Raw genomic sequence first — 25,125 nt, forward strand, 5'->3', positions numbered from 1 at the left:
CAAGAGCTTGATTTTAGTATTCAGGTGGAAAATGAGACCAGAAGAACTACTATTCATCGAGGTACGTGAAGAGTGCTTGGGAGCTGTGGTTGCCCCGTGCGTTTTCAGCCTTTATGGAGCATTGTTGTGCCGGGTTGTGCTGGGTTGGAGTTCGTAAATGAGAGACTCCTCTGCATTGTTTGGACTCATTGGAGCCTGTTTGTAGAGGTGTCCAAGTACCTGGGACTTGGTCTTGTGTTTCCGAGCGTGATGCATTCTGTTCTGATGTGGCAGAGCTGTTCTTTGCCACTGGATTGCCTTGCTGTGTTATGTGCTGCGTCCTCAAGTGTACTGGAGGCAGAGGAGTGTGGTTTTCTTCCAGAGGAGGCGGTGGGGGACACACGACTGTGATGTGAACGTGCAGTCTGTGTCCTGCATAAACTGGAGGAAAGCACGAAGGTTGTTCCTTTCTGGAGGCATGGAAGAGGAATGAGAGTTCTCGCCATTTCCATGCCTCATGGCCAGTGAGGTGTAGTCGTCTGGAAAATATTTTTGTCCACGTGAACAAGAAAAGAAGAGACAAGGACAGAAGTAGAAGCAAACAGGTGACGAGGATATTGCAGGCTGGACCCGGAATGAAAATGGAAGACAAAGAATAGAAGGAGGAAAGAGGAAAGGAAGAGAAAAAGAAAAGAGGTCAAAAGAGAAAGAGAGGAAAAGGAAGAAGGAAAGAATGAGAAAGGAAACAGGAAAGGAAAGAATCTATGCCAGGAAAAAGGAAGGATGGGAGAAAGAAAGGAGAAGGAAGGAATGATAGAGGAGATTCGCAGCATGCACCCATGTTACCTCTGCATGGTTAACGGAGTTAATGGAGTTGAGGACGTCGACATGCTCGGTACTGAGGGACAGTGTAAGGCTTGATGAAAAGTCGTGAGGAAGAGGGCATGTCCGTGTTCCATCTCGGGTGTGATAAATACATGTAGGAAACATACTGGTAAAGAAAAGAAGTGAAGAGATAGGAGAAGGAGTAAGGGGACAGCAAAGAGAAAGAAGAAGGGAACGACAGAGAGAAATAAAAGCAAACAAGTACGAAGCAAGCAATAGAGAGAAAGAATATAAACAAAGGAAGAAACGATAAATGAAATATTAGCATGCAGCTATGCTTTCACGGTATATGAAAAGGTGGTGAGGGAGAGAAAGAAGGAAAGAAAAGAGGAGGACAAAGAAAGAATAAAACAAGGAAGGACGACATGAGGCAACAAACTAAGGAAGGAAGATGACAACGAGGATTTAAAAAAAACGAGGAACCTATAAAGAAGATTATTAGAACGCATCAACTTTACCTCTAGATGTCGAACGGATCTGGTCCCTAACTGCCTCTGCCTCGGTTAGAGTACCGTTTTCCGCGCTGATGTCCCGTAATTAGTGCTGATGGCTCCGTCTTTTGACGGTCGCCGCCGCGGCGACAACAGGGACGGGTGAGCTGCGAGAGGTGGTAAGGGTGGAGACAAGGATGGAAGAAGGAAAAAGGGAGTATAGACCAGGGAGAAGTATGGAAAGAAGGAAAAGAAGTAGGAAGAGAAGAGAGAAAAAACGGATGAAAGAAAGCAGGGAGAGAAGAAGGGAAAGGAGTAGAAAAATAATATTTAAAAGTAGAAAAGAGAAAGCAAGGAAAAGAAGATGGAAAGAAAGGAACCTATGCGAAGCAGTTCGCAAGCAAGGAAGAAAGAAATAAGAAAAAGAGGAGACGGGAAGAGAGAGCTGAGAAAGGAGCTGGCAGCGCGGGTGCGATTGTGAGAGCGTGTGCGGCGGCGGAGCAGCACACGGTGTCGCTGCAGGCTCAGAAACGGCGGCCGAGCGGCTCGGCAGCTCCGCCCCGGTGCGGCAGAGAGCCCGGCTGTGAGCGCGGAGGGGCGGCGCGGGGCGGGCAGGAGAGCCGGTGCGTCCGGGCGGCGGCGGGGAGCCGTGCGGGGCCCGGGCGGGTGGCGGCGGCGGCGGTGGCGGCGATGGGCATTTGGTGGGGGCCCGCATTGCGGGTGCTGGTGCTGCAGGCGGCCTGGGTGCTGGGCGGCGGGCAGGTGCGGTACTCGGTGCCCGAGGAAGCCAAGGCCGGGACGGTGGTGGGCCGGCTGGCGCAGGACCTGGGCCTGGAGGCGGGCGAGGCGGAGGCGCGGCGGCTGCGGCTGGTGTCGCAGGGCCGGCGGGCGAGCGTGGAGGTGAGCGGGGCGAGCGGGGCGCTGGTGGTGAGCTCGCGGCTGGACCGGGAGGAGCTGTGCGGGAAGAGCGCGCCGTGCGCCCTGCGCCTGGAGGTGCTGGTGGAGCGGCCGCTGCGCGTGTTCCACGTGGAGCTGGAGGTCACCGACATCAACGACAACGCCCCGCTCTTCCCCGCCGCCGGGAAAAACCTCAGCATCGCGGAATTAACCACGATGCCAGGGTCTCGGTTCCCGCTGGAGGGCGCGTCGGATGCAGATATTGGATCTAATGCGCAGCTCTCCTATACCCTCAGCCCCACCGAGCATTTCGGTTTGGATTTACAGCGGGCTGAAGAATACCGAGAATCCCTGTTTCTGGTGCTCACGAAACCGCTGGACCGCGAGATGCTGCCTGTTCACCGGCTGGTGCTGACGGCGAGTGACGGGGGCCGGCCGTCTCTGACGGGCACGATGGAGCTGGTGATCTCGGTGCTGGATGCGAACGACAACGCGCCTCAGTTCAACCAGTCAGTGTATAAAGTGCAGCTGCGGGAAAACGCTGCAGAGGGGACGCTGGTGGCACGAGTGAACGCCACGGATTCGGATGTGGGAAGCAATGGCGAAATGACGTTCGCAGCTAGCAATACCTTTCCTCCAAAAGGAATAAATCTCTTCCATTTAAATCCGAAGAGTGGAGAAATCCATCTCACGAGCGCTCTGGACTTCGAAGACGTGCGTTCATATGAGATACAAATCGAAGCGACAGATACGGGGACGCCCCCTTTGTCGGGTCACTGCAAGGTGGTGGTGGAGGTGCTGGACGTGAACGACAACGCGCCGGAGGTGTGGGTGACGTCGCTGTCGGTGCCGGTGCCGGAGGACGCGGCGGTGGGGACGGTGGTGGCGCTGCTGAGCGTGTCGGACCGGGACTCGGGGGCGAACGGTCGGGTGCGCTGCGTGGTGTGGCCGGCGGCGCCGTTCGGGCTGGTGTCGACGTTCGCGGGGTCGTACTCGCTGGTGCTGCGGGAGGCGCTGGACCGGGAGCGGGTGTCGGAGTACGAGGTGGAGGTGCGGGCGGAGGACGGCGGGTCGCCGTCGCTGCGCGCCCGGCGCGGGGTGCGGGTGCCGGTGTCGGACGTGAACGACAACGCGCCGGCGTTCGCGCAGGCCGTGTACACGGTGCTGGCGCGGGAGAACAACGCGGCGGGCGCGGAGCTGGCGCGGCTGTGGGCGCGGGACCCGGACGAGGCGGACAACGGGCGCGTGCGGTACTCGGTGTGGGAGGGCGGCGTGGGCGGGGGCGCGTCGGCGGGCGGCGGGTGGCGTCCGGCGTCGAGCTACGTGTCGGTGGACGCGGAGAGCGGGCGCGTGTGGGCGCTGCAGCCGTTGGACTACGAGGAGGTGCAGGTGCTGCAGTTCGAGGTGCGGGCGGTGGACGCGGGGGAGCCGCCGCTGTGCGGCAACGCCACGGTGCAGCTGTTCGTGGTGGACGAGAACGACAACGCGCCAGCGCTGCTGGGGGCCGGGGGCGGTGTCGGGCCGGGGCCCGGGGCGGCGGGCTCGGCGGCGTCGGGTGCGGGCTCGGAGGCGCTGTGGGCGTGGGCGGCGTGGGGGGCGCCGGCGGGGCAGGTGGTGGCGAAGATCCGCGCGGTGGACGCGGACTCGGGCTACAACGCGTGGCTGCGCTACGAGCTGTGGGAGCCGCGTGAGAAGGGCCCGTTCCGCGTGGGGCTGTACAGCGGCGAGGTGAGCACGGCGCGGGCGCTGGAGGAGGCGGACGGCCCGCGGCAGAGGCTGGTGATCGTGGTGCGGGACCACGGGGAGCCGGCGCGCTCGGTCACGGCCACGCTGAGCGTGTCGCTGGTGGAGGGCGCCGAGGCGGCGCTGGCGGCCGCGGGCTCGTCGTCGTCATCAGGGGCGGTGCTGCGTGCGGGGGCGGGCGCGGAGGACGGCGCGGCCGCGGCTGGAGCGGCGGCGGCGACGAACGTGTGGCTGGTGGTGGCCATCTGCGCGGTGTCGAGCCTGTTCCTGCTGGCGGTGGTGCTGTACGGGGCGTCGCGGTGGGCGCCGCGGGCGGGCGTGCTGTCGGGGCCCGGGCCGGCGACGCTGGTGTGCGCCAGCGAAGTGGGGAGCTGGTCGTACTCGCAGCGCCAGAGCCGGAGCCTGTGCGTGGCGGATGGCGCGGGCAAGAGCGACCTGATGGTTTTCAGCCCCAACTTCCTGCCGCCACCGCCCGGCCCCGCGGCGAAGGAGACGCAGCCGGAGCCGCCCGCTCTCCTGGACACGGTCAGTGGCTCTCCCTGCCTCGCCTCTCGCCCTTTCCCCGGCGGCCCTTACCCCTTGTCGCCCTTCTTGCTCGTCCCTTCTGTCCTGCTCCGGGGGCATGCGGTGGTGGGTATCGCGCTGAGCCTCCGAGACCTGTGGGCGCTGGGTGCTTGGCGGCTTCTTAAGCATGTGAACCGGTCCTTTGCATCTTCCTTGGCGTCCTTGTTGGAGCCCCTCGGCTCTTACTGTGGAGGAGAACTAAAGAAACGTGTTGACGCACTCAGCAGGAGTTATGGTCGGCAGGTGAGGTTTGCTGTTGTGGGTTGGAGTTGTTCTCCCATCGAATAAAATCACTGCGGATTGTGATGAGAGTTTCCAAGCCATGGGCTTTTGCGAGGCTCTTTTGAATGCTGGTGTGTAGCATTTCCACCTGAACTTGTTGAAGGAGTGCATGTCACACAGCCTGTGGCGGTGACAGTCCCCCTAGGCTCTACTTACAGTTTCAGTAGTCCTGCTGACTAGGCAGGGGAAAGGGACTTTTCTTGTTTTCTTTTTTGCCACTATATTTTTACAGTAGTTAGGACCATAAAATGTTCAGGTGGAGGATTGGAACCCAAAGTAGGTGTCGGAAACTGGCATTTGCTTTTTCTTTTTTGTTTTTCCTTCCCTCTTCCTTACCCACCATGTGATCTTTGTATTCCTGTTTGGACAGGAAGTGTAATGGTTTCTGGCTTCTTTTGACCCTCTTCGAATGTTTGCATCAGTAGCCATAGTCTTATAAATTCTTGGAATGTCTCTTTTCAGCTATAAAAAAACAACCTAACCAAATTCTCCTACATAGTAGATAATAATTTGTTATATTGGTGTGCTAGTCATCATTTGGGTTATTCTTTCACATAATGAATTCAAAGCTCATTGCCAATAGAGCTATCTCAATATCACTTTTAGAAAGAGCTTTGCTCCCATGTCTGCAATATTTCCATCTGAGATAACTTAAGGGTATCCCAACTACAAAGTGTCAGCTGCAGACTGTCTGCCAGACACCTTGTATACGATAACGTGTGTATGGTTTTTATGGTGCTGTCATTGCTGGGGAAGGTCTGCAAAATCTGGAGTGAGCCCTGAGGTGGGAAAGGAAACTGTGGCATGGCACAGAGGTGAATGTGGTGGTGGCACTGAGTAGAGCCTGTCCATGTCCTATGTGAATGGTGACTTTGAGCAGTGGGAAGACCTGTTTAAAGTAAGTGGAAATCCTCGGGATGACCATGAGCCACGTCCATGTCATAAGATGACAAGAGTGGGAGATAAAATGCAGACTGCTGAATACTGTCTGGTAATAGTTTTCACTCTTGTTATGGGAAAGGTTCTGTGAGAGGGTATTTTCCCGATCTGCTGTCCATGTGCAGTGGTGGGCATCTATAGCAACTTCTATGGCTCTTGATGTTGTCATGATGGATTCTTGCTCCTCCTAAGGTGGGTTTTTTAAGGAGACATACCGTGGTGTTTGTGACCTCTGTACACTCAATTTCCCCTACCTGTGCACAGGTAGCCTCAGTAGAGATGGCATGCCCTTCTCTAAAGCTTAAGACTTTCTCCATGTGGGTTATGCTGCCAGCCTTCTCCGAACTACTCTTAGGTTATCTTTCTGCTCTTAGTCTTCCTAGGGAAATATTCAAGATGTTGGCATTGCATTCGGTTGTGTTTCAATACAGTGGGATGGGATCCTTTAATTGTCTTCTCTCTTACCAGGAATGTCCAACTTTTTGGTTTTTCTTCTCTTACATTGGCAATATGTTCATAATACTGGATGAGATGCAGATTGCAGAATTTTGGCAGCTCTCAGGTGGCAGAGTTTTGGGTGGTTGGCCATTACTGTAAGGGATTGCTTTTCCACTGTACCAAGCTGAGGTTCATGTTGAGAGAATGTCATTAGGCTTCAGCTGTTCCACTTGCTTCCCCTGTGACAGAAGTGCAGAAGGGAGCATGGTGCACTGCAGAATGATTTCAAAGCTTTTGCAAAATGCGAATCATTTTCTTTTGTGCAGCTTTCCCAGAACTCTCTGATGACCTTAAGGGAAAATATCCCTTAAAAGCAGTTCTCCCATCCTGGCAGTGATTCTTTTCTGAAGAAGCAACCAGTGATGCCACAGGCAAGTCACTCATAGCTAGAGCAGATGAGTTTGAGAGACAGATTTACATTTGTTCCTGTTTAGTCATGGTACCTTCATGTTGGATCGACACAATGTTGCCTGGATGGTAATGCCTGTAGGTTTGGGCCAGTAAAGCACTACTGCCCACTCTCGTTCTTTTCCTGCTACTTCTATACACAGAGTGGATGGGTGGCAGCAAGCACAAATGGAGGAGGGACCCTGATGATCTGCATGTGTTAAGCATCCATGGAATGTTCTCAGTGAAAATGCCATGATGTTTCCTTCATGGCATTTTTTTCAACTGTAGTGATGCATGGATCATGCTGATAAAGGAGAGCTATTCCTTGAGGACTAGTGCCCCTGGGTACCAGGGTTCTTGCTGTGTTGTTCTGGCAGTGCATGCCTGCCTGAAGGAAAAACCAAGAGCTTGACATTCAGTGTGCAGATGAAAAATGATGCAGGGAGAACACCTCTTCATCGAGGTATATGAGAAGTGCTGGGGGGCTGGGACTGCCTTGTTCTTTTTCAGAGTTCTTGGAGGATTTTTGTACTGGCCTGTGATGATTTTTGAGTCCATGAATGAAAAACTACCCTGTGTTGTTTGGACTCTCTGGAGCCTTTTTGCACAAATGTCCAAGTACTTGGGGCTCTGGCTTGTGTTTCTGAGGGGGTGGTGGATTCTGTGTGATGAACATTTTCACTGCTCTATTGGGAAGGGGGTTGTGGGAGGGTAGTGCTTCAATCTGCTGTCCTTGTGCTGTGGTGGGAATGTATACAAGCTTCAGCAGCTGTGGATGTTGCGATGATGGTTCCTTGACCTTCTTCAGGCAGGTTTTGTAAGGAAATGTAAGGAGAGCGTGACCTTTGGACGCTTGTCTTTCTCTACTTATGCACTTGCACAGGTGGCCTTGGTAAAAAACTCATTCTGATATGCATACGTACATGCCAAACCCTGCACAGCAGCACAGCTCAGGTTTTCTATGGTAGAAATGCTATGTAAATCCTTGGGAAAGACTATCGGCCGTGCCATAAGAGGATGAGAATGAGAGATTATATGCTTGTCTTGAGAACATGTCTCATAGTGAGAAATGGAGGATGCCTAGAGGAAAGCATGAGGCAGGATGGGCGTGGAGTGTTCTTTTGCAGTATCCTTTCCCAGGCTCCAAGGTTCTGGAGTTGGAGTACTTCTCTTCGTTGAGATAGTGTCTGGTATTGAAATGCCCACAATGTCTTTTCAAGTTATGAATATCTCACACCGGAGACAGTCCCTTGTGCTGCCGGCCTGACATAGGGAATGTGTTGGTAAGAGGGGTGAGATGCAGGCTGCTGAATACTGTCTGAGGGACCTTTTCCGTCTTGTTTTGAGAAAGGTGTTGAGGGAGGGTAGTGCTTCAATCTGCTGTCCTTGCAGATTGGTGGGTATCTATAGGAGGTTCCATGGCCATTTAGCTTGCCATGGAAGTTCCTTCTTCCTCCTCAGCCAAGATTTTTAAAGGCACATGAGGAGGTGAGTGTGATCTTTGTGCTCCTGACTTCCCCTACTTGTGCACTTCCACAGTTGCCCTCAGTAGAGATGCTCTGTCCTATTACACAGGGCTCATTCAGATTTGCACATGTACATGGCAAACTTTGCAGAGCAGCCCAGCTCTGGTTTTCTGTGGTACAAATTTTCCAGTTGATATTGTGAGTGCACTTGTGCTTTGACATTTGGTGCAGGTTTTTTTAAATTATAAAATCCATGCAGACTGGATTCAGAGTTGTCATAGCTCTAATCACAGAATCTTAAAGGACTCTAACATGCAGCTCTGTGGTGTTTCCATCTGAAACTGCTGAGAAGGCACAAAGTATTTAGGGTGAAGTTCAGGCATCTGAGAAGAGTCTTTCAGGCAGTGAATGCCTTTGCATATGTTCTTTGTGCTAATCACAGGGTAAGGTGAGGATGTGCAAAGGCCAGGGTCATACTGAGAGTGGGGTTTAGAGCTGGGGCATATTCTTGTGGTGGAGCAAGGTCTGGGTATTGTGGCAGTGATGCTCTGAGGGGCACTGAGTAGGACTCAGGCTTATGCCACTGAGATATTGACTGTGACTGGGGAAAAGTGTTGCTCAAGGAAAATGGAGATGCTGGGTAGAACATGGTCTGTGTTATTGGGGAAACAGTGGATAATGTTCACGTAGCTGCAGATCTCATTTCCCATGGCATATCATAGAGGATGCCAGTAGAAAACATTGAGAAGAGGCCTGATGCAGAGCTGTTTGCCTGGGATCCTCTGAAGACCTCCAGAAGTTCTGCACATCCTTGCACCATTTTGCCCTCCATGGTATTCCCATGTTATGTGAAGATGTCTGCTATAGGCTCCTTTAGTAATTTGCTCCTGAATATGGTATGCTGTTGGTCAAACAGAGGGTTTTTGAAATCTGGATCACTTTGTCTGCCCTCTCTTAAGCCCTCCTCATTCATCTCTCTTCTCATCTCCCTTGCTAGGCAGGGGAAGAAGTGCTCTCTGTATTGAAGATGTTGGCAAACCTTGCCTGTCAATACAGTGGAATGGGTTCTTTTAGTTTTCTTCTTTCAGCAAAAACTCCCACCTTATGGTTTTTCTTCTCCCACATTGGCAATGTGTCGCTAACAGTGGATTAGATGCATATGTCAGAATTTTCACAGCTAGCTGGTTGCAGAGCTTTGGGCCAACTGCCATCAGTGTAAGAGATAGCTTTTCCACTCTTCTGAGCTGAGGTTGACTTTGAGAGAATGTCCTTGGTGTTCAGATCTCCTTTCTGCTTCCCATGTGATAAGTGCATAAGGGAGAACTGTGCGCTTTCCAATAATTTTGAGGCTTATGGAGGACATAAGAAATTTTTTTCTGTTGAGGTTCTACATAAATGTTAAGGGAAAATGTTGCTTAGAAGCAATTCTCCTGTCCTGAAAATGTTTTTTTATTCTGAAGAAGCAACCAGTGATGCTGCAAGTAAGTTGATGATACCTAAAGAAGGTGTGTTTGAGAGACAGATGTGCTTTTGTTCCTGTTCAGTCATGGTATCTTCATGTTGGATTAACAGAATGTAGCCTGGATTGTAATCCCTGTAGGTTTGGAGCACAAAGCACCACTACCTGCTCTCATTCTTTTTCAGCTGCTTCCAGGCACAGCGTGAGCTGGTGGCAGCAAACACAGATGGAGAAGGGACCCAATGTGTTTGCAGAGTGGATATATTGTGTATCGAGGGGATGTTCTCAGTGAAAATGTCGTGGTGTTATGTTGTTGGTGTTTGGCTGTGTGACAAGTGGCTCGTGCTGATGAAGGAGAGGTATTGCGTGGGGACTACTGCTCCTGGATACTCATGTTCTCAGTCTGTTGTTCCTGTGTTGCATGCCTGCCTGAAAGGGAAAGCAAGAGCTTAATTTCATCATTCAGGTGGAAAAGGAGGCCAGAAGAACAGCTGTCCATCGAGACAAACGAACAGTACTCAGCAGCCGTGCATTTTCAGCCTTTCTGGAGGACAGTTGTGCTGGGCTGTGATGGGTTTGATTTCCCAAATGAAAGGTGTCCTTGCATTGTCTGGACTCATTTGAGCCCATTTTCAGAGATGTCCAAGTACCTGGGGCCTGGTCTGGTGTTTCTGAGGTTGATGGATTTTGCTCTAATGTAGCAGAGCTCTTCCTTGCCATATGGTTGCTTTGCTCTCTTATTTGCTGGCTCCTCAGGTGGATTGGGGGCAGAAGAGCATGGTCTTCATCCAGAAGGGAAAGGAAGGGGAGGTGAAGTGGCAGTGTGTTTGTCTTGTATAGACTGGAGAAAAGCAGGGAGCTTTTTCCCCATCTGGAGGCACTGAAGGTGGAAGGAAGTGAAATGGGAGTTCTTATAAAGGGTATTTCCATGCTTCATGGTAAGTGTAGTGTAGACATGTGGGAAATCTTTTTGTAAATGTGGAAGAGACAAGGATGGAAGCAGAAGAGAATGGGAGGCAAGGATATGGAAGGCCAGACCGGGAAAGAAAGAGGAAGAGAAAGAAGGAGGAAAGAGACAAGGAAGAGAGGACCAAAGGCAAAGGAAGAAGGAAAGAATGAAAAAGAAAGGAATCTATGCAAGGAAATGTAAGGAAGGAAGAAAGAAAGGAGGAAGAGTAACTAAGGATGGAAAAAAATAATGAACAAACAGATGAATGTGCAAACGAATGAATGACAGGGGAGGTTACCAGCATGCACCGATGTTATCTCTCCATGCTGAATGGATTTAAGGACCTCGGCATCCTTGGTACTCAGGGGCACTGTGCACGGTTTGATGAGAAGCGATGAAGAAGAGGAATGAGGGCATATCAGTTCTCCACGGTGGGAGTGATGTAGTCACATAGAAAATATGTCTGGTAAAGGAGACAAGGAAGAGACAAAGAAGGAAGAAGAGAAGGGGAGGGAAGGTCGGGGAAAAGAGGAGAAGGAAACAAGGAAGGATGGAAGGAAGAATGGAAGTGAGGCTCCTGAGGCAACTGGTGAGCTGTGAGCGGGGTTAAGAAGAGACAAGGGTGGAAATAGAATGGAAAGGCGAAGCAAATACACGGCAGGACATGAATGAAAAGGATAAGGAAGAGAAGAAAGAGAAGCAGAAAAGAAAAAAAAGTTGGAAAGAGAAGAGAAAAACGAAGAAAGATAACTCAAGGCAGGAGGTAAAAGAGGACTGTCTGCAAGTAAAATGCAAGTAAGCATTGAAAGAGGAAGACAAGAGAAGACAAAAGAAAAGGGAAAGGAAAGAAAAAAGACAAGAGGAAGAAAAGAATAAAAGAAAAAATTAAAACAAAAGAAAGAAAAGAGGAAGAGGGGAGAGAGGAGCTGAGCAGCGCGGGTGTGAGGATGGGAGGATGTGCGGCGGCGGAGCAGCACACGGTGTCGCTGCAGGCTCAGAAACGGCGGCGGAGCTGTTCGGCAGCTCCGCCCCGGTGCGGCGGAGAGCCCGGCTGTGAGCGCGGGGCAGGCAAGAGAGCCGGTGCGTCCGGGCGGCGGCGGGGAGCCGTGCAGGGCCCGGACGGGCGCTGGCGGCGGCGGCGGTGGCTATGGGCGTGTGGTGGGGGCCCGTGTTGTGGGTGCTGTTGCTGCAGGCGACCTGGGCGCTGGGCGGCGGGCAGGTGCGGTACTCGGTGCCCGAGGAAGCCAAGGCCGGGACGGTGGTGGGCCGGCTGGCGCAGGACCTGGGCCTGGAGGCGGGCGAGGCGGAGGCGCGGCGGCTGCGGCTGGTGTCGCAGGGCCGGCGGGCGAGCGTGGAGGTGAGCGGGGCGAGCGGGGCGCTGGTGGTGAGCTCACGGCTGGACCGGGAGGAGCTGTGCGGGAAGAGCGCGCCGTGCGCCCTGCGCCTGGAGGTGCTGGTGGAGCGGCCGCTGCGCGTGTTCCACGTGGAGCTGGAGGTCACCGACATCAACGACAACGCTCCGCTCTTCCCTACCGCCCGGAGAAACCTCAGTGTGTCGGAGAACTCGCCTCCGGGGTCTCGGTTCCCGCTGGAGGGCGCATCGGATGCAGATACCGGAGCCAACGCACAGCTGTCCTATACTCTCAGCCTCAATGAGCATTTCAGAGTAGAGGAAGAAAACAGTAAGTCGCGTAGTAAATCCCTGTTTCTGGTGCTCACGAAATCTCTGGACCGTGAGACGCTGCCTGTGCACCGGTTGGTGCTGATGGCGAGTGACGGAGGTCGGCCGTCTCTGATGGGCACGATGGAGCTGGTGATCTCGGTGCTGGACGTGAATGACAACGCACCCCAGTTCAACCAGACCGTGTACAACGTGCTTTTGCCAGAAGACGCCTTACAGGGGAAACTGGTGGCGCAAGTGAGCGCCACGGATCCAGACTTCGGAATATATGGAGAAGTAATTTACGAAATGGATACTATTGTTAGTGCCTCTGCCTCAGATGTGTTCAGCATCGATGCAAAAAGCGGAGATATTAGACTGACGGGCGCCCTTGACTTCGAAACAGTCGGTTTCTACGACCTACAAATTAAGGCGATAGATAAGGGGACACCTCCGCTGTCGGGTCACTGCAAGGTGGTGGTGGAGGTGCTGGACGTGAACGACAACGCGCCGGAGGTGTGGGTGACGTCGCTGTCGGTGCCGGTGCCGGAGGACGCGGCGGTGGGGACGGTGGTGGCGCTGCTGAGCGTGTCGGACCGGGACTCGGGGGCGAACGGTCGGGTGCGCTGCGCGGTGTGGCCGGCGGCGCCGTTCGGGCTGGTGTCGACGTTCGCGGGGTCGTACTCGCTGGTGCTGCGGGAGGCGCTGGACCGGGAGCGGGTGTCGGAGTACGAGGTGGAGGTGCGGGCGGAGGACGGCGGGTCGCCGTCGCTGCGCGCCCGGCGCGGGCTGCGGGTGCCGGTGTCGGACGTGAACGACAACGCGCCGGCGTTCGCGCAGGCCGTGTACACGGTGCTGGCGCGGGAGAACAACGCGGCGGGCGCGGAGCTGGCGCGGCTGTGGGCGCGGGACCCGGACGAGGCGGACAACGGGCGCGTGCGGTACTCGGTGTGGGAGGGCGGCGTGGGCGGGGGCGCGTCGGCGGGCGGCGGGTGGCGTCCGGCGTCGAGCTACGTGTCGGTGGACGCGGAGAGCGGGCGTGTGTGGGCGCTGCAGCCGTTGGACTACGAGGAGGTGCAGGTGCTGCAGTTCGAGGTGCGGGCGGTGGACGCGGGGGAGCCGCCGCTGTGCGGCAACGCCACGGTGCAGCTGTTCGTGGTGGACGAGAACGACAACGCGCCGGCGCTGCTGGGGGCTGGCGGCGGCGGCGGGCCGGGGCCCGGGGCGGCGGGGTCGGCGGCGTCGGGTGCGGGCTCGGGGGCGCTGTGGGCGTGGGCGGTGTGGGGGGCGCCGGCGGGGCAGGTGGTGGCGAAGATCCGCGCGGTGGACGCGGACTCGGGCTACAACGCGTGGCTGCGCTACGAGCTGTGGGAGCCGCGTGGGAAGGGCCCGTTCCGCGTGGGGCTGTACAGCGGCGAGGTGAGCACGGCGCGGACGCTGGAGGAGGCGGACGGCCCGCGGCAGAGGCTGGTGATCGTGGTGCGGGACCACGGGGAGCCGGCGCGCTCGGTCACGGCCACGCTGAGCGTGTCGCTGGTGGAGGGCGCCGAGGCGGCGCTGGCGGCCGCGGGCTCGTCGTCGTCATCAGGGGCGGGGCTGCGTTTGGGGGCGGGCGCGGAAGGCGGCGCGGCCGCGGCAGGAGCGGTGGCGACGACGAACGTGTGGCTGGTGGTGGCCATCTGCGCGGTGTCGAGCCTGTTCCTGCTGGCGGTGGTGCTGTACGGAGCATCGCGGTGGGCGCCGCGGGCGGGCGTGCTGTCGGGGCCCGGGCCGGCGACGCTGGTGTGCGCCAGCGAAGTGGGGAGCTGGTCGTACTCGCAGCGCCAGAGCCGGAGCCTGTGCGTGGCGGACGGCGCGGGCAAGAGCGACTTGATGGTTTTCAGCCCCAACTTCCCGCCGCCGCCCGGCCCCGCGGCGAAGGAGACGCAGCCGGAGCCGCCCGTTCTCCCGGACACGGTCAGTGGCCCCCACTGTCTTGCCTCTCGCCCCTATCCCCGAAGCCTCTTCTCTCCCCTCTCTCCCTTCTGCCTCCTGTGTCGCTCCGGTTTTGGTCCCTGGGCGGGCGGTGATGGGCGCCCTGCTGAGCCCTCGGGAACCGCGGGCTGTGGGTGCTTGGCGGGACCTTTGCATCTGTTTTGGCATCCTTGCCGGAGCCCCTCGGCTCTTGTTGTGGAGGAGATCTAAAGAAAGGTTGTCGCCACACCCAGCAGCCGTTACGGTCGGCAGGTGAGGTTTTTGTGTGAGTTGTGCTCCCATCGAATAAAACCAGTGTGAATTGCCGTGAGAGGTGCCTCTCCATGGGCTTTTGACATGCTCTTGCTTGCTCATGTGTAGGATTTCCACCGGAGCTTGGCGAAGGAATGTAAGACACACAGGCTGTGCTGGTGACAGTCTCCCAGGCACTATTTAGTTTTATTAGTCTTACTGACTAGGCCGGCCTGATGGACTTTTCTTGGTGGTTTTTGGGGGGGATTGTTTTTTGTGGTTTTTTGGTTTGTTTGTTTGTTTTTGTTCTTTTTGTTGTGTTTTTTTTTTTGTTTGGTTGGTTTTGTTGTAGTTTTTATTTGTTTTGTTTGCTTTGTTTGTTTTGTTTTGTTTGTTTGTTTGTTTCCCCCGACTATCTTGTTACAGTAGTAGGAAGCATAAAGTGCTCTGGTAGAGTATTGGAACCCAGGGTAGGTGTTAGAAACTGGCATTTGCTTTTTTTCTTTCTTTTTCATTTTTCCTTCCCTTTTCCTCTCCCAGCTTGTGAGCTTTGTGTTCCTGCTGGACAGGTGGTGTGATGGGCAGCGGCCTCTTTTGATGCACTTTGAATATTTGCATCAGCAGCCATACTCTTATAAATCCCTGGAATTTCCCATTTCAGTAAAAAAACCCCAACCCAACCAATGTCTCTTACACAGTAGATATCATTCACTACATTGGTGTGCTCGTTAGCATTTGGGTTGTTTTTTCACATCATGAATGCAAAGCTCATTGCCATTAGAGCTGTCGCAATACCACCTTTAGAAAGAGTAACGGTCCCAGGTCTGCAACATTTCCATCCGAGATAGCTGAAGAGTATCCCAAATACAAAGCGTCTGCTGGAGAGCGTCTGGCAAACACCGTGTATATGATAACATCTGTGTGTTTTTTATGGTGATGTCATTTATGGGAAGGGTCTGCAAAAGCTAAAGTAAGGCTGAGGTGGGAAAGGAAACTGTGGCACATCACTGAGTTGAATGTGGCAGTGGCACTGAGCAGGACCTGGCTGTATGCTGTGTGATGGTGACTTGGAGCAGTGGTAGGCTTGTCTGCAGGAACTGCAAATCCTTGGGAAGACTATAGGCCACGTCGTAAGATGAGAAGAATGGGAGATAAAATGCAAACTGCTGAATATTGTCTGATGGTGATTTTCACTCCTGTTTTGGGAAAGGTATTTTGAGAGAGTATCTTCCCAATCTGCCATCCTTGTGCAGTGATGGGCATCTATAGCAGCTTCCACAGCTGTTGATGTTGCCTTGGTGGATTCTTGCTCATTCTCAGGTGGGAATTTTAAGGAGACATATGGAGGTGTGTGTGACTTCTGTGCACTTTACTTGCCCTACTTGGCACTTGCACAGGTACCTTCAGTAGGGATGGTGTGCCCTCCTCCAATGCTTAACACTTTCCCAGTGTGGGGCATGCTGCCAGCCTGATCTGAATCTCTCCTTGGTCATCTTTCTTCCTTTAGTGTTCAGAGGGGAGGGGAAGAAGTGTCCCCCGTGTTCAAAGTGTTGGCATTGCATTTGGTTACATTTCAATAAAGTGGGATGGGATCCTATAATTGTCTTCTCTCTTACCAGAAACTGCCAGATTTTTGTTTTGTCTTTTCTCTTATTGGCAATGTCTTGGTAATACTAGATGAGATGTAGACTGCAGAATTTTGTCAGCTCTCAGGTGGCAGAGTTTTGTGTGGTTGGCCATCACTGTGAGGGATAGCTTTTCCACTATATCAAGCTGAGGTTCATGCTGAGAGAATGTCATTAGCCTTCAGGTGTCCCACCTGCTTCTGCTGTGATAGAAGTGCAGAAGGGAGCACAATTCACTGTAGAATGATTTCAAAGCTTTTGCAGAACATAAGTAATTTTCTTTTGTGCAGCTTTTCTGAACTCACTGATAACTTTAAGGGTAAATGTCCCTTAAAATGAATTCTCCCATCCTGACAGTGTTTGTTTTCTGAAGAAGCAACCAGTGATGCTACAGGTAAGTCACTCCTAGCTAAAGCACATGAGTTTGAGAGACAGATGTACTTTTGTTCCTGTTTAGTCATGGTACCCTCATGTTAGATCAATGCAATGTTGCCTGGATTGTAAGGCCTGTAGGCTTGGGCCAGCAAAGCACCACTGCCTGCTCTCATTCCTTTCCTGCTGATTCCATGCACAGAGTAAAAGCGTGGCAGCAAGCACAAAAGGAGGAGGGATCCCGATGGTTTTCTTGGATTGGATGGGTTGAGCTTCCATGGAATGTTCTCAGTGCAAATGCCATGATGTTTCCTTTGTGGCTGGTTTTCATCTATGTGATGTGTGACTCATGCTGATCAAGGAGAGCTGTTCCTTGAGGACTAATGCCCCTGAATATCAAGGTTCTTGCCATATTTTTCTGGCAGTGCATGCCTCCCTGAAAAGAAAAGCAAAAGCTTGACATTCAGCATGCAGGTGGAAGATGATGCAGTGAGAACAGCTCTTCATCAAGGTATATGAGAAATGCTGGGGGGCTGGACTGCCCTTTGCTTTTTCAGCCTTCTTGGAGGATTGTCCTGTTGGCCTGTGATAAGTTAGAGTCCTTGAACGAAAGAGTCTCTTGTGTTGTTTGGACTCTTTGGAACCTGTTTGCACAAATGTCCTAGTACCTGGGTCGCCAGTTTGTGTTTCCAAGGGGGTGGACTCTGTCTGATGAACATTTTTAGTGCTGTTTTGGGAAAGGTGTTTTGGGAGGTAGTGCTTCAACCTGCTGTCCTTTTGCTGTGGTAGGCATCTACAAGAGCTTCAGCAGCTGTGGACGTGGGCATAATGATTCATTAATCTTTTGTAATGACATGTAAGGAGGAGGACGTGAGATTTGGACACTTGACTTCCCCTACCAATACACTTGCACAGGTGGCCTTGATAGAGAAGATGTGTTGCCTTGTCAGTATTAACTCGTTCTCATATGGTATGTACATGCCAAACCCCACACAGCAGCACAGCTTAGCTTCTCTAGAGTAGAAATGTCATGGAAATCCTTGGGAAATGCTATGGTTCATGTTATAGGAAGACAAGAACGGGAGATGATGTGCTTGTTTTGAGAACACCTGTCCAGAGTGAAGAATCGAGGATGCCTAGAGGAAAGCATGAGGCAGGAGGAGCACGGAGTGTTGTTTTGCACGATCCTTTTCCAGGCTGCATGGGTCTGGAGTTGGAGTCCCTCCAGTTGTTGAGATAGTGTCTCGTATTGAAATGCCCACAATGTCTTTTGAAGTTATGAGTATCTCCCACCAGAGACAGTCCCTTGTGCCACTGCCAGCCTGACATAGGGATCGTGTTGGTAAGAGGGGTGAGATGCAGGCTGCTGAATACTGTCTGAGGGACCTTTTCCATCTTGTTTTGGAAAGGCATTGTGGGAGGGTGATGCTTCAATCTACTATCCTTGCACAGTGCTGGGCATCTACAGGAGCTTTCACAGCCATTAATCTTGCCATGGTGATTCCTTCTTCCTGCTCAGACAAGATTTTTAAGGGCACATGAGGAGACAGGTGTTATTTTTGTGCTCCTGACTTCCCCTATTTGTGCACTTGTACAGTTGGCCTCAGTAGAAATTTGTGGGTTTTCTTCTCTTATATTGCACATGGCTCATTCTCATATGTGCTTGTACGTGGCAAACCGTGCAGAGCAGCTCAGCTCTGGTTTTCTATGGTACGATTAGACATAAGTTATGTGGTTTTAACCACATTACATCAGGTTGATATTTTGATTGCACTTGCGCTTTGACAGTTTGTGTGGATTTTTTTAATAATAAAATGTGTCCATACTGGGGTCACAGCTGTCAGAACAGAATCTTTAAGAAGAACTCTAATTTGCTGCTCTGTGGTGTTTCCGTCTGAGATTGCTGAGAAGACACAAAGTTTTCAGGGTGAAGCTCAGGCATCTGGGAAGAGTCTGCCAGACAGTGAATACCTTCGCATCCATCCATATGTTCTTTGTGCCGATCGCAAGTGAAGGTGAGGATGTTTAGAGGCCTATGTCATGCTTAGAGTGGGGATTAAGCTTAGGACATGTTCTTGTGGTAGAGCAAGGTCTGGGTATTGTGGCAGTGATGCTCTGAGTGACACCAGGTAGGGCCTGGGCATGTGTCACTGGGAGAGTGACAGTGAGTGGGGAAGAGTGTTGCCTGAGGGAAATGAAAATGCTGGCTGGAACATGATTTGTGTCATTAGGTGAGGACTGGACAATGTCTGCTTAGCTGGGGATCCCATTTCCCAGGGAACAAGATACAGGATGCCAGTAGAAAACCTTGAGAAGAGGCCTGGTGCAGCGCTGCTTGCTTGGGATCATCTCAGGATCTCCAGAATTTCTGCACATCTGACCTCTAGAAGTTCTGGACATCCTTGCACCCTTTTGTCCTCTGTGGTGTTCCCATGTGATGTAAAGACATCTGCCATAGGCTCCTTTAATAATTTGCTCCTGAACGTGGTATGCTGTTGGAGAAATAGAACGTTTTTGAAATGGGGATCAATTTCCCTTCTCTAAAGCCCCCTTGGCTGCTCGCCTTCCTTGCTAGGTAGGTGAAGAAGTGTTCTCCACATTGAAAATGTTGTCAAACCTTGCGTTTCGATACAGTGGAATGGGTTCTTTTAGTTTTCTTCTTTCAGCAAAAACTCCTGCCCTGTTGGCTTTTCTTCTTTCATAGTGGCATTGTGTTTGTAACAATGGATGAGATGCATATGCAGAATTTTCACAGCTGTCTGGTTGCAGAGCTTTGGACCATTTGCCATCAGTGTGGGGGATGGCTTTTCCACTCTCCTGAGCTGAGATTGACATTGACAGAAAGTCCTTGGTGTTCTGGTCTCCTTTCTGCTTCCCCTGTGATAGATGTGCATAAGCGAGCACTGTGCACTGTCCAGTGAGTCTGAGGCTTTTACAGGACATGAGTGATTTTTTTTCTGTTGATGTTACTCAGAAATGTTAAGGGAAAATGTCCTTTAGCAGTAATTCTCCTGTCCTGAAAACAATTCTTATTCTGAAGAAAAAAACAGTGAAGCTACAGGTAAGTTGAGGATACCTAAAGAAGGTGTGTTTGAGAGACAGGTGTACTTTTGTTCCTGTTCAGTCGTGATATCTTCATGTTGGGTCAACAGAACATTGCCTGGATTGTAATCCCTGTAGGTTTGGAGCAGCAAAGCACCACTGCCTGCTCTCGTTCTTTTCCTGCTGCTTCCAGGCACAGCATGAGCTGGTGGCAGCAACCATGGATGGTGGAGGGACCCCAGTGTGTTTGTGGAGTGGATGTGTTTGATGTCGAGGGGATGTTCTCAGAGAAGATGTCGTGGTGTTACCCTGGTGGTACTTGTTTGGCTGTGTGACAGGTGGCTCATACTGATGAAGGAGAGGTATGCTGTGTGGACTACTGCTCCTGGATACTAAGGTTCTTGCTGTGGTGTTCATGCATTGCATGCCTGCCTGAAAGGAAAAGCAAGAGATTGACTTTTAATTGTGTGTGTGCAAAATGAGGCCAGAAGAACAGCTCTGCATCGAGGTACAGGAAGAATGCTTGGGAACTGTGGTTGCCCCATGCCTTTTTAGCCTTCTTGGAGGATTGTTGTGCTGAGCTCTGATGAGTTTGAGTTCCAGAATGTGAGACTCCCCTGCATTGTTTGGACTCATTGGAGCCTGTGTTGTTATTTGTCCAGGTACGTTGGGCTTGGGCTTGTGTTTCAGAGTGGGTGGTGGATTCTCTTCTGATGTGGCAGAGCTGTTCTTTGCCAGACGATTGCCTTGCTCTGTTATTTGTTGCATTGTCGAGTGGACTGGAGGCAGAACAGTGTGGTCTTCTTCCAGAAGAGAAGGGAAGGGGAGGTGAAGGGGCAGTCTGTCTGTCTTGCATAGACTGGAGGAAAGCAAGAAGGTTGTTCCCCTTCGAGAGGCGTGGAAGGCATAAGGAAAGGGGAAGGAGAGCTTTTGCCAAAGGCTGTTCCCATGCTTCATGGTAAGTGTGATGTAATCGTGTGGAAAATCTTTTGGTAAATATGAAAAAGAAGAGACATGGATGGAAGCAAAGAAGAATGGGAGCCAAAGATATGACATGCCAGACCACGAAAATAAAACGGAAGAGAAAGAACAGAAGGGGAAAAAGAGGAAAGAGAGAAGGAAGAGAGGTCGAAAGATGGAAGAGAAGAAAAGGAAGAAAGAAAAAATGGGAAGAAGGAAAGCACTGAATGGGAAAGGAAGCACTAAAGGAAGGAATCTATGGAAGGAAAATTGAAGCATGGGAGAAAGTAAATAGGAAAGGAGGAAGGAAGGGATGATAGAGGAGATTACCAGCATGCACTGACCTTGTCTCTCCGTGATTAATGGAATTTAGCAGCATGCAGCGATGCTATCACTGTATAAAGAAAAGTGGTGAGGGAGAGAAATAAGGAGGAAAAAGGAAGAAAAAAACAAACAAGGAAGGACGACATAAGAAAGTAAGAAAGGAAGGAATATGACAACGAGGAGAAAGAAAGGAAGAAAACATAAAGGAGCCTACCAGAGTGCAGCGATGTTATCGCCAGTTGCTGAACTGGCAGTTGCTGAGTCTCTACTTGCTGAATTGAATTCCTCTGACAGCCTCTGTCTTGGTTAGAGGACCGCGCTCCGGCGCAGATGTGCCGTAATTAGGCCTGATGTCCCGCAATTAGCACTCAGGGCTACGTCTTTGATGGTCTCCACCGCGGCGTGGAAGGTGACTGGCAAGCTACGAGGGGGTTAAAGAAGAGAGAATAATAGAAGAAGTGAAAGGGGAGTATGGAAATGGGATCGGCAGGGAGAAAAGGAGAAGAAGAAGGAAGGAAGGCAGAAAGAAAGAAAGAAAGGAAGAAAGAAAGGAAGGAAGAAAGGAAGGAAGGAAGAAAGAAAGGAAGAAAGAAAGAAAGAGAAAGAAAGAAAGAAACCAAAAGGAGGAAAGAGAAGAAAGCAGAGAGAGAAGGAAGACAAAACAGAAAAAGAAGATGAAAACGTAGGAAAGGGAAAAGAATACAAAATGAAGAAGAAAGAAAGGAAGAGGGAAAGAAAGGTATCTGTTCAAAAAGGAGTGAGCAAGCAAGGAAGAAATGAAAGAAGGATAAAAGGAAGAAACAAGAAAAAGAGGAGAAGGCAATGAAGAGCTGAGAGTGGAACTGAGCAGCGTGAAGGCGATAGTGGGAGAATGAAGATAGTACAGAATGAAGAAGAAAGAAAGGAAGAGGGAAAGAAAGGTATCTGTTCAAAAAGGAGTGAGCAAGCAAGGAAGAAAGGAAGGAAGCATAAAAGGAAGAAACAAGAAAAAGAGGAGAAGGGAATGGAGAGCTGAGAGAGGAGCTGAGCAGCGCGGGGTCGGAGACGCGGGTGCAATGGTAGGAGCATGTGCGGCGTCGGAGCAGCACACGGTGTCGCTGCAGGCTCAGAAACGGCGGCCGAGCGGCTCGGCGGCTCCGCCCCGGTGCGGCGGAGAGCCCGGCTGTGAGCGCGGGGGGGCGGCGCCGGGCGGGCAGGAGAGCCGGTGCGTCCGGGCGGCGGCGGGGAGCCGTGCGGGGCCCGGGCGGGTGGCGGCGGCGGCGATGGGCAGTTGGAGGGGGCCCGCCTTGCGGGTGCTGGTGCTGCAGGCGGCCTGGGTGCTGGGCGGCGGGCAGGTGCGGTACTCGGTGCCCGAGGAAGCCAAGGCCGGGACGGTGGTGGGCCGGCTGGCGCAGGACCTGGGCCTGGAGGCGGGCGAGGCGGAGGCGCGGCGGCTGCGGCTGGTGTCGCAGGGCCGGCGGGCGAGCGTGGAGGTGAGCGGGGCGAGCGGGGCGCTGGTGGTGAGCTCGCGGCTGGACCGGGAGGAGCTGTGCGGGAAGAGCGCGCCGTGCGCCCTGCGCCTGGAGGTGCTGGTGGAGCGGCCGCTGCGCGTGTTCCACGTGGAGCTGGAGGTCACCGACATCAACGACAACGCCCCGCTCTTCCCCGCCGCCCGGAAAAACCTCAGCATCGCAGAATCGTCGCTGCCGGGGTCTCGGTTTCCTCTGGAGGGCGCGTCGGATGCAGATATTGGAGCCAACGCACAGCTGTCCTATACCCTCAGCACCACTGAGCATTTCACAGTAGAGGAAGAAAACAGTAATTCGCGCAGTAAATCCCTGGGTTTGGTGCTTACGAAACCTCTCGACCGCGAGACGCTGCCTGTGCACCGGTTGGTGCTGACGGCGAGTGACGGAGGCCGGCTGTCCCTAACGGGTACGATGGAGCTGGTGATCTCGGTGCTGGACGCGAACGACAACGCGCCCCAGTTCAACCAGACCGTGTACAACGTGCTTTTGCCCGAAGACTCCTTAAAGGGGAAACTGGTTACCCAGGTGAACGCAGTGGATATCGACGAGGGACTAAATCGAGAAATTACTTACGAAATGGATACTGTTGTTCCTTCTGCTTCAGATATATTCAGCATTGATGCAAAAAGCGGGGAGATCAGACTCACGGGCACTCTGGATTTTGAGACAGTTGCTTTCTATGACGTACAAATTAAGGCGACAGATAAGGGGACGCCCCCTTTGTCGGGTCACTGCAAGGTGTTGGTGGAAGTGCTGGACGTGAACGACAACGCGCCGGAGGTGTGGGTGACGTCGCTGTCGGTGCCGGTGCCGGAGGACGCGGCGGTGGGGACGGTGGTGGCGCTGCTGAGCGTGTCGGACCGGGACTCGGGGGCGAACGGTCGGGTGCGCTGCGCGGTGTGGCCGGCGGCGCCGTTCGGGCTGGTGTCGACGTTCGCGGGGTCGTACTCGCTGGTGCTGCGGGAGGCGCTGGACCGGGAGCGGGTGTCGGAGTACGAGGTGGAGGTGCGGGCGGAGGACGGCGGGTCGCCGTCGCTGCGCGCCCGGCGCGGGGTGCGGGTGCCGGTGTCGGACGTGAACGACAACGCGCCGGCGTTCGCGCAGGCCGTGTACACGGTGCTGGCGCGGGAGAACAACGCGGCGGGCGCGGAGCTGGCGCGGCTGTGGGCGCGGGACCCTGACGAGGCGGATAACGGGCGCGTGCGGTACTCGGTGTGGGAGGGCGGCGTGGGCGGGGGCGCGTCGGCGGGCGGCGGGTGGCGTCCGGCGTCGAGCTACGTGTCGGTGGACGCGGAAAGCGGGCGTGTGTGGGCGCTGCAGCCGTTGGACTACGAGGAGGTGCAGGTGCTGCAGTTCGAGGTGCGGGCGGTGGACGCGGGGGAGCCGCCGCTGTGCGGCAACGCCACGGTGCAGCTGTTCGTGGTGGACGAGAACGACAACGCGCCGGCGCTGCTGGGGGCTGGCGGCGGCGGCGGGCCGGGGCCCGGGGCGGCGGGCTCGGCGGCGTCGGGGCCGGGCTCGGAGGCGCTGTGGGCGTGGGCGGCGTGGGGGGCGCCGGCGGGGCAGGTGGTGGCGAAGATCCGCGCGGTGGACGCGGACTCGGGCTACAACGCGTGGCTGCGCTACGAGCTGTGGGAGCCGCGTGGGAAGGGCCCGTTCCGCGTGGGGCTGTACAGCGGCGAGGTGAGCACGGCGCGGGCGCTGGAGGAGGCGGACGGCCCGCGGCAGAGGCTGGTGATCGTGGTGCGGGACCACGGGGAGCCGGCGCGCTCGGTCACGGCCACGCTGAGCGTGTCGCTGGTGGAGGGCGCCGAGGCGGCGCTGGCGGCCGCGGGCTCGTCGTCGTCATCAGGGGCGGGGCTGCGTTTGGGGGCGGGCGCGGAAGGCGGCGCGGCCGCGGCAGGAGCGGCGGCGGCGACGAACGTGTGGCTGGTGGTGGCCATCTGCGCGGTGTCGAGCCTGTTCCTGCTGGCGGTGGTGCTGTACGGAGCATCACGGTGGGCGCCGCGGGCGGGCGTGTTGTCGGGGCCCGGGCCGGCGACGCTGGTGTGCGCCAGCGAAGTGGGGAGCTGGTCGTACTCGCAGCGCCAGAGCCGGAGCCTGTGCGTGGCGGACGGCGCGGGCAAGAGCGACCTGATGGTTTTCAGCCCCAACTTCCTGCCGCCGCCGCCCGGCCCCGCGGCGAAGGAGACGCAGCCAGAGCCGCCCGCTCTTCCGGACACGGTCAGTGGCCCTCCCTGCCTCGCCTCTCACCCCTTTCCCGACGCTCCTTACTCCTTGTTGCCCTTCTCGCTCGTCTCCCGCCTCTGTCCATTGTCTCCTGCTCCTTGGACAGGCGGTGGTGGGAATCGGGCTGAGCCTTCGGGACCTGTGGGCAGTGGGTGTTTGGCGGGTGCTTAAGGATGTGGGTGGGACCATTGCATCTTTCTTGGTGTCCTTGCTGGAGCCCCTCGGCTCTTGCTTATGGGTGAACTAAAGAAAGATATTGCCGCACCCCGCAGGATTTGTGCTTCGCAGGCGAGGTTTAGTGTTCTGGGTGGAGTAAAATCACTGCGGATTGTGTTGACAGTTGTCACGACATGGGCTCTCGAACGCTCTTGTTGGTGCTGAGTAGCTTGCTGAAGTAGTTCAGGTCATGCAGGCTGAAGTGGTAACTGTTCTCCTGGCACTATTTATTTCTTACTACCTTTTACTGCAGACCATGCTGGTATCAGCATTGTGGAGAACTCTTTCCTTCTCCTCTTAGATTGTCTTCTGCAAGAGGTGTGATGTGAGTTGACAATTAAGACTTCCATGTTTTCTCTCCCCGTGGAGAGAAGCATTCTCCTTGTGTTTTCTCAACCAGCCATCAAGAACATAGGGAAGATGTGCCAGACATTTTCTCTGTTCTTTTTCTAAGTATTTTGTTACTCAGTAGCATAAAGTGTTCAGGCAGAGGTATGTGACT

The 25,125-nt window shown here is 54.0% G+C and overlaps 3 protein-coding genes across 4 annotated transcripts in view; all 3 read left to right on the forward strand.

Moving 5' to 3' along the window:
* The first annotated feature begins 1,985 nt into the window (after nucleotides 1-1,985).
* Nucleotides 1,986-25,125, forward strand: part of LOC135994129 (protocadherin alpha-C2-like) — a 125,482-nt gene continuing 102,342 nt past the window's right edge. For both annotated transcript variants that reach the window (XM_065644440.1, XM_065644439.1), the window contains exon 1: nucleotides 1,986-4,460. In XM_065644440.1, the coding sequence (XP_065500512.1) occupies nucleotides 1,986-4,460 (2,475 nt within the window). The remainder of the gene's footprint in view (nucleotides 4,461-25,125) is intronic.
* On the forward strand, nucleotides 11,430-14,326 carry LOC135994067 (protocadherin alpha-2-like). Its single transcript, XM_065644363.1, is given in 2 exon segments — nucleotides 11,430-11,547; nucleotides 11,550-14,326. Coding segments are annotated over 2 exon segments (2,895 nt in total).
* On the forward strand, nucleotides 21,726-24,578 carry LOC135994068 (protocadherin alpha-2-like). Its single transcript, XM_065644364.1, has one exon. It carries the CDS (start codon nucleotides 21,726-21,728, stop codon nucleotides 24,576-24,578), a length of 2,853 nt encoding a protein of 950 aa, XP_065500436.1.

Source organism: Caloenas nicobarica, chromosome 13, assembly GCF_036013445.1.
Source record: "Caloenas nicobarica isolate bCalNic1 chromosome 13, bCalNic1.hap1, whole genome shotgun sequence".
NCBI lineage: Eukaryota > Metazoa > Chordata > Aves > Columbiformes > Columbidae > Caloenas > Caloenas nicobarica.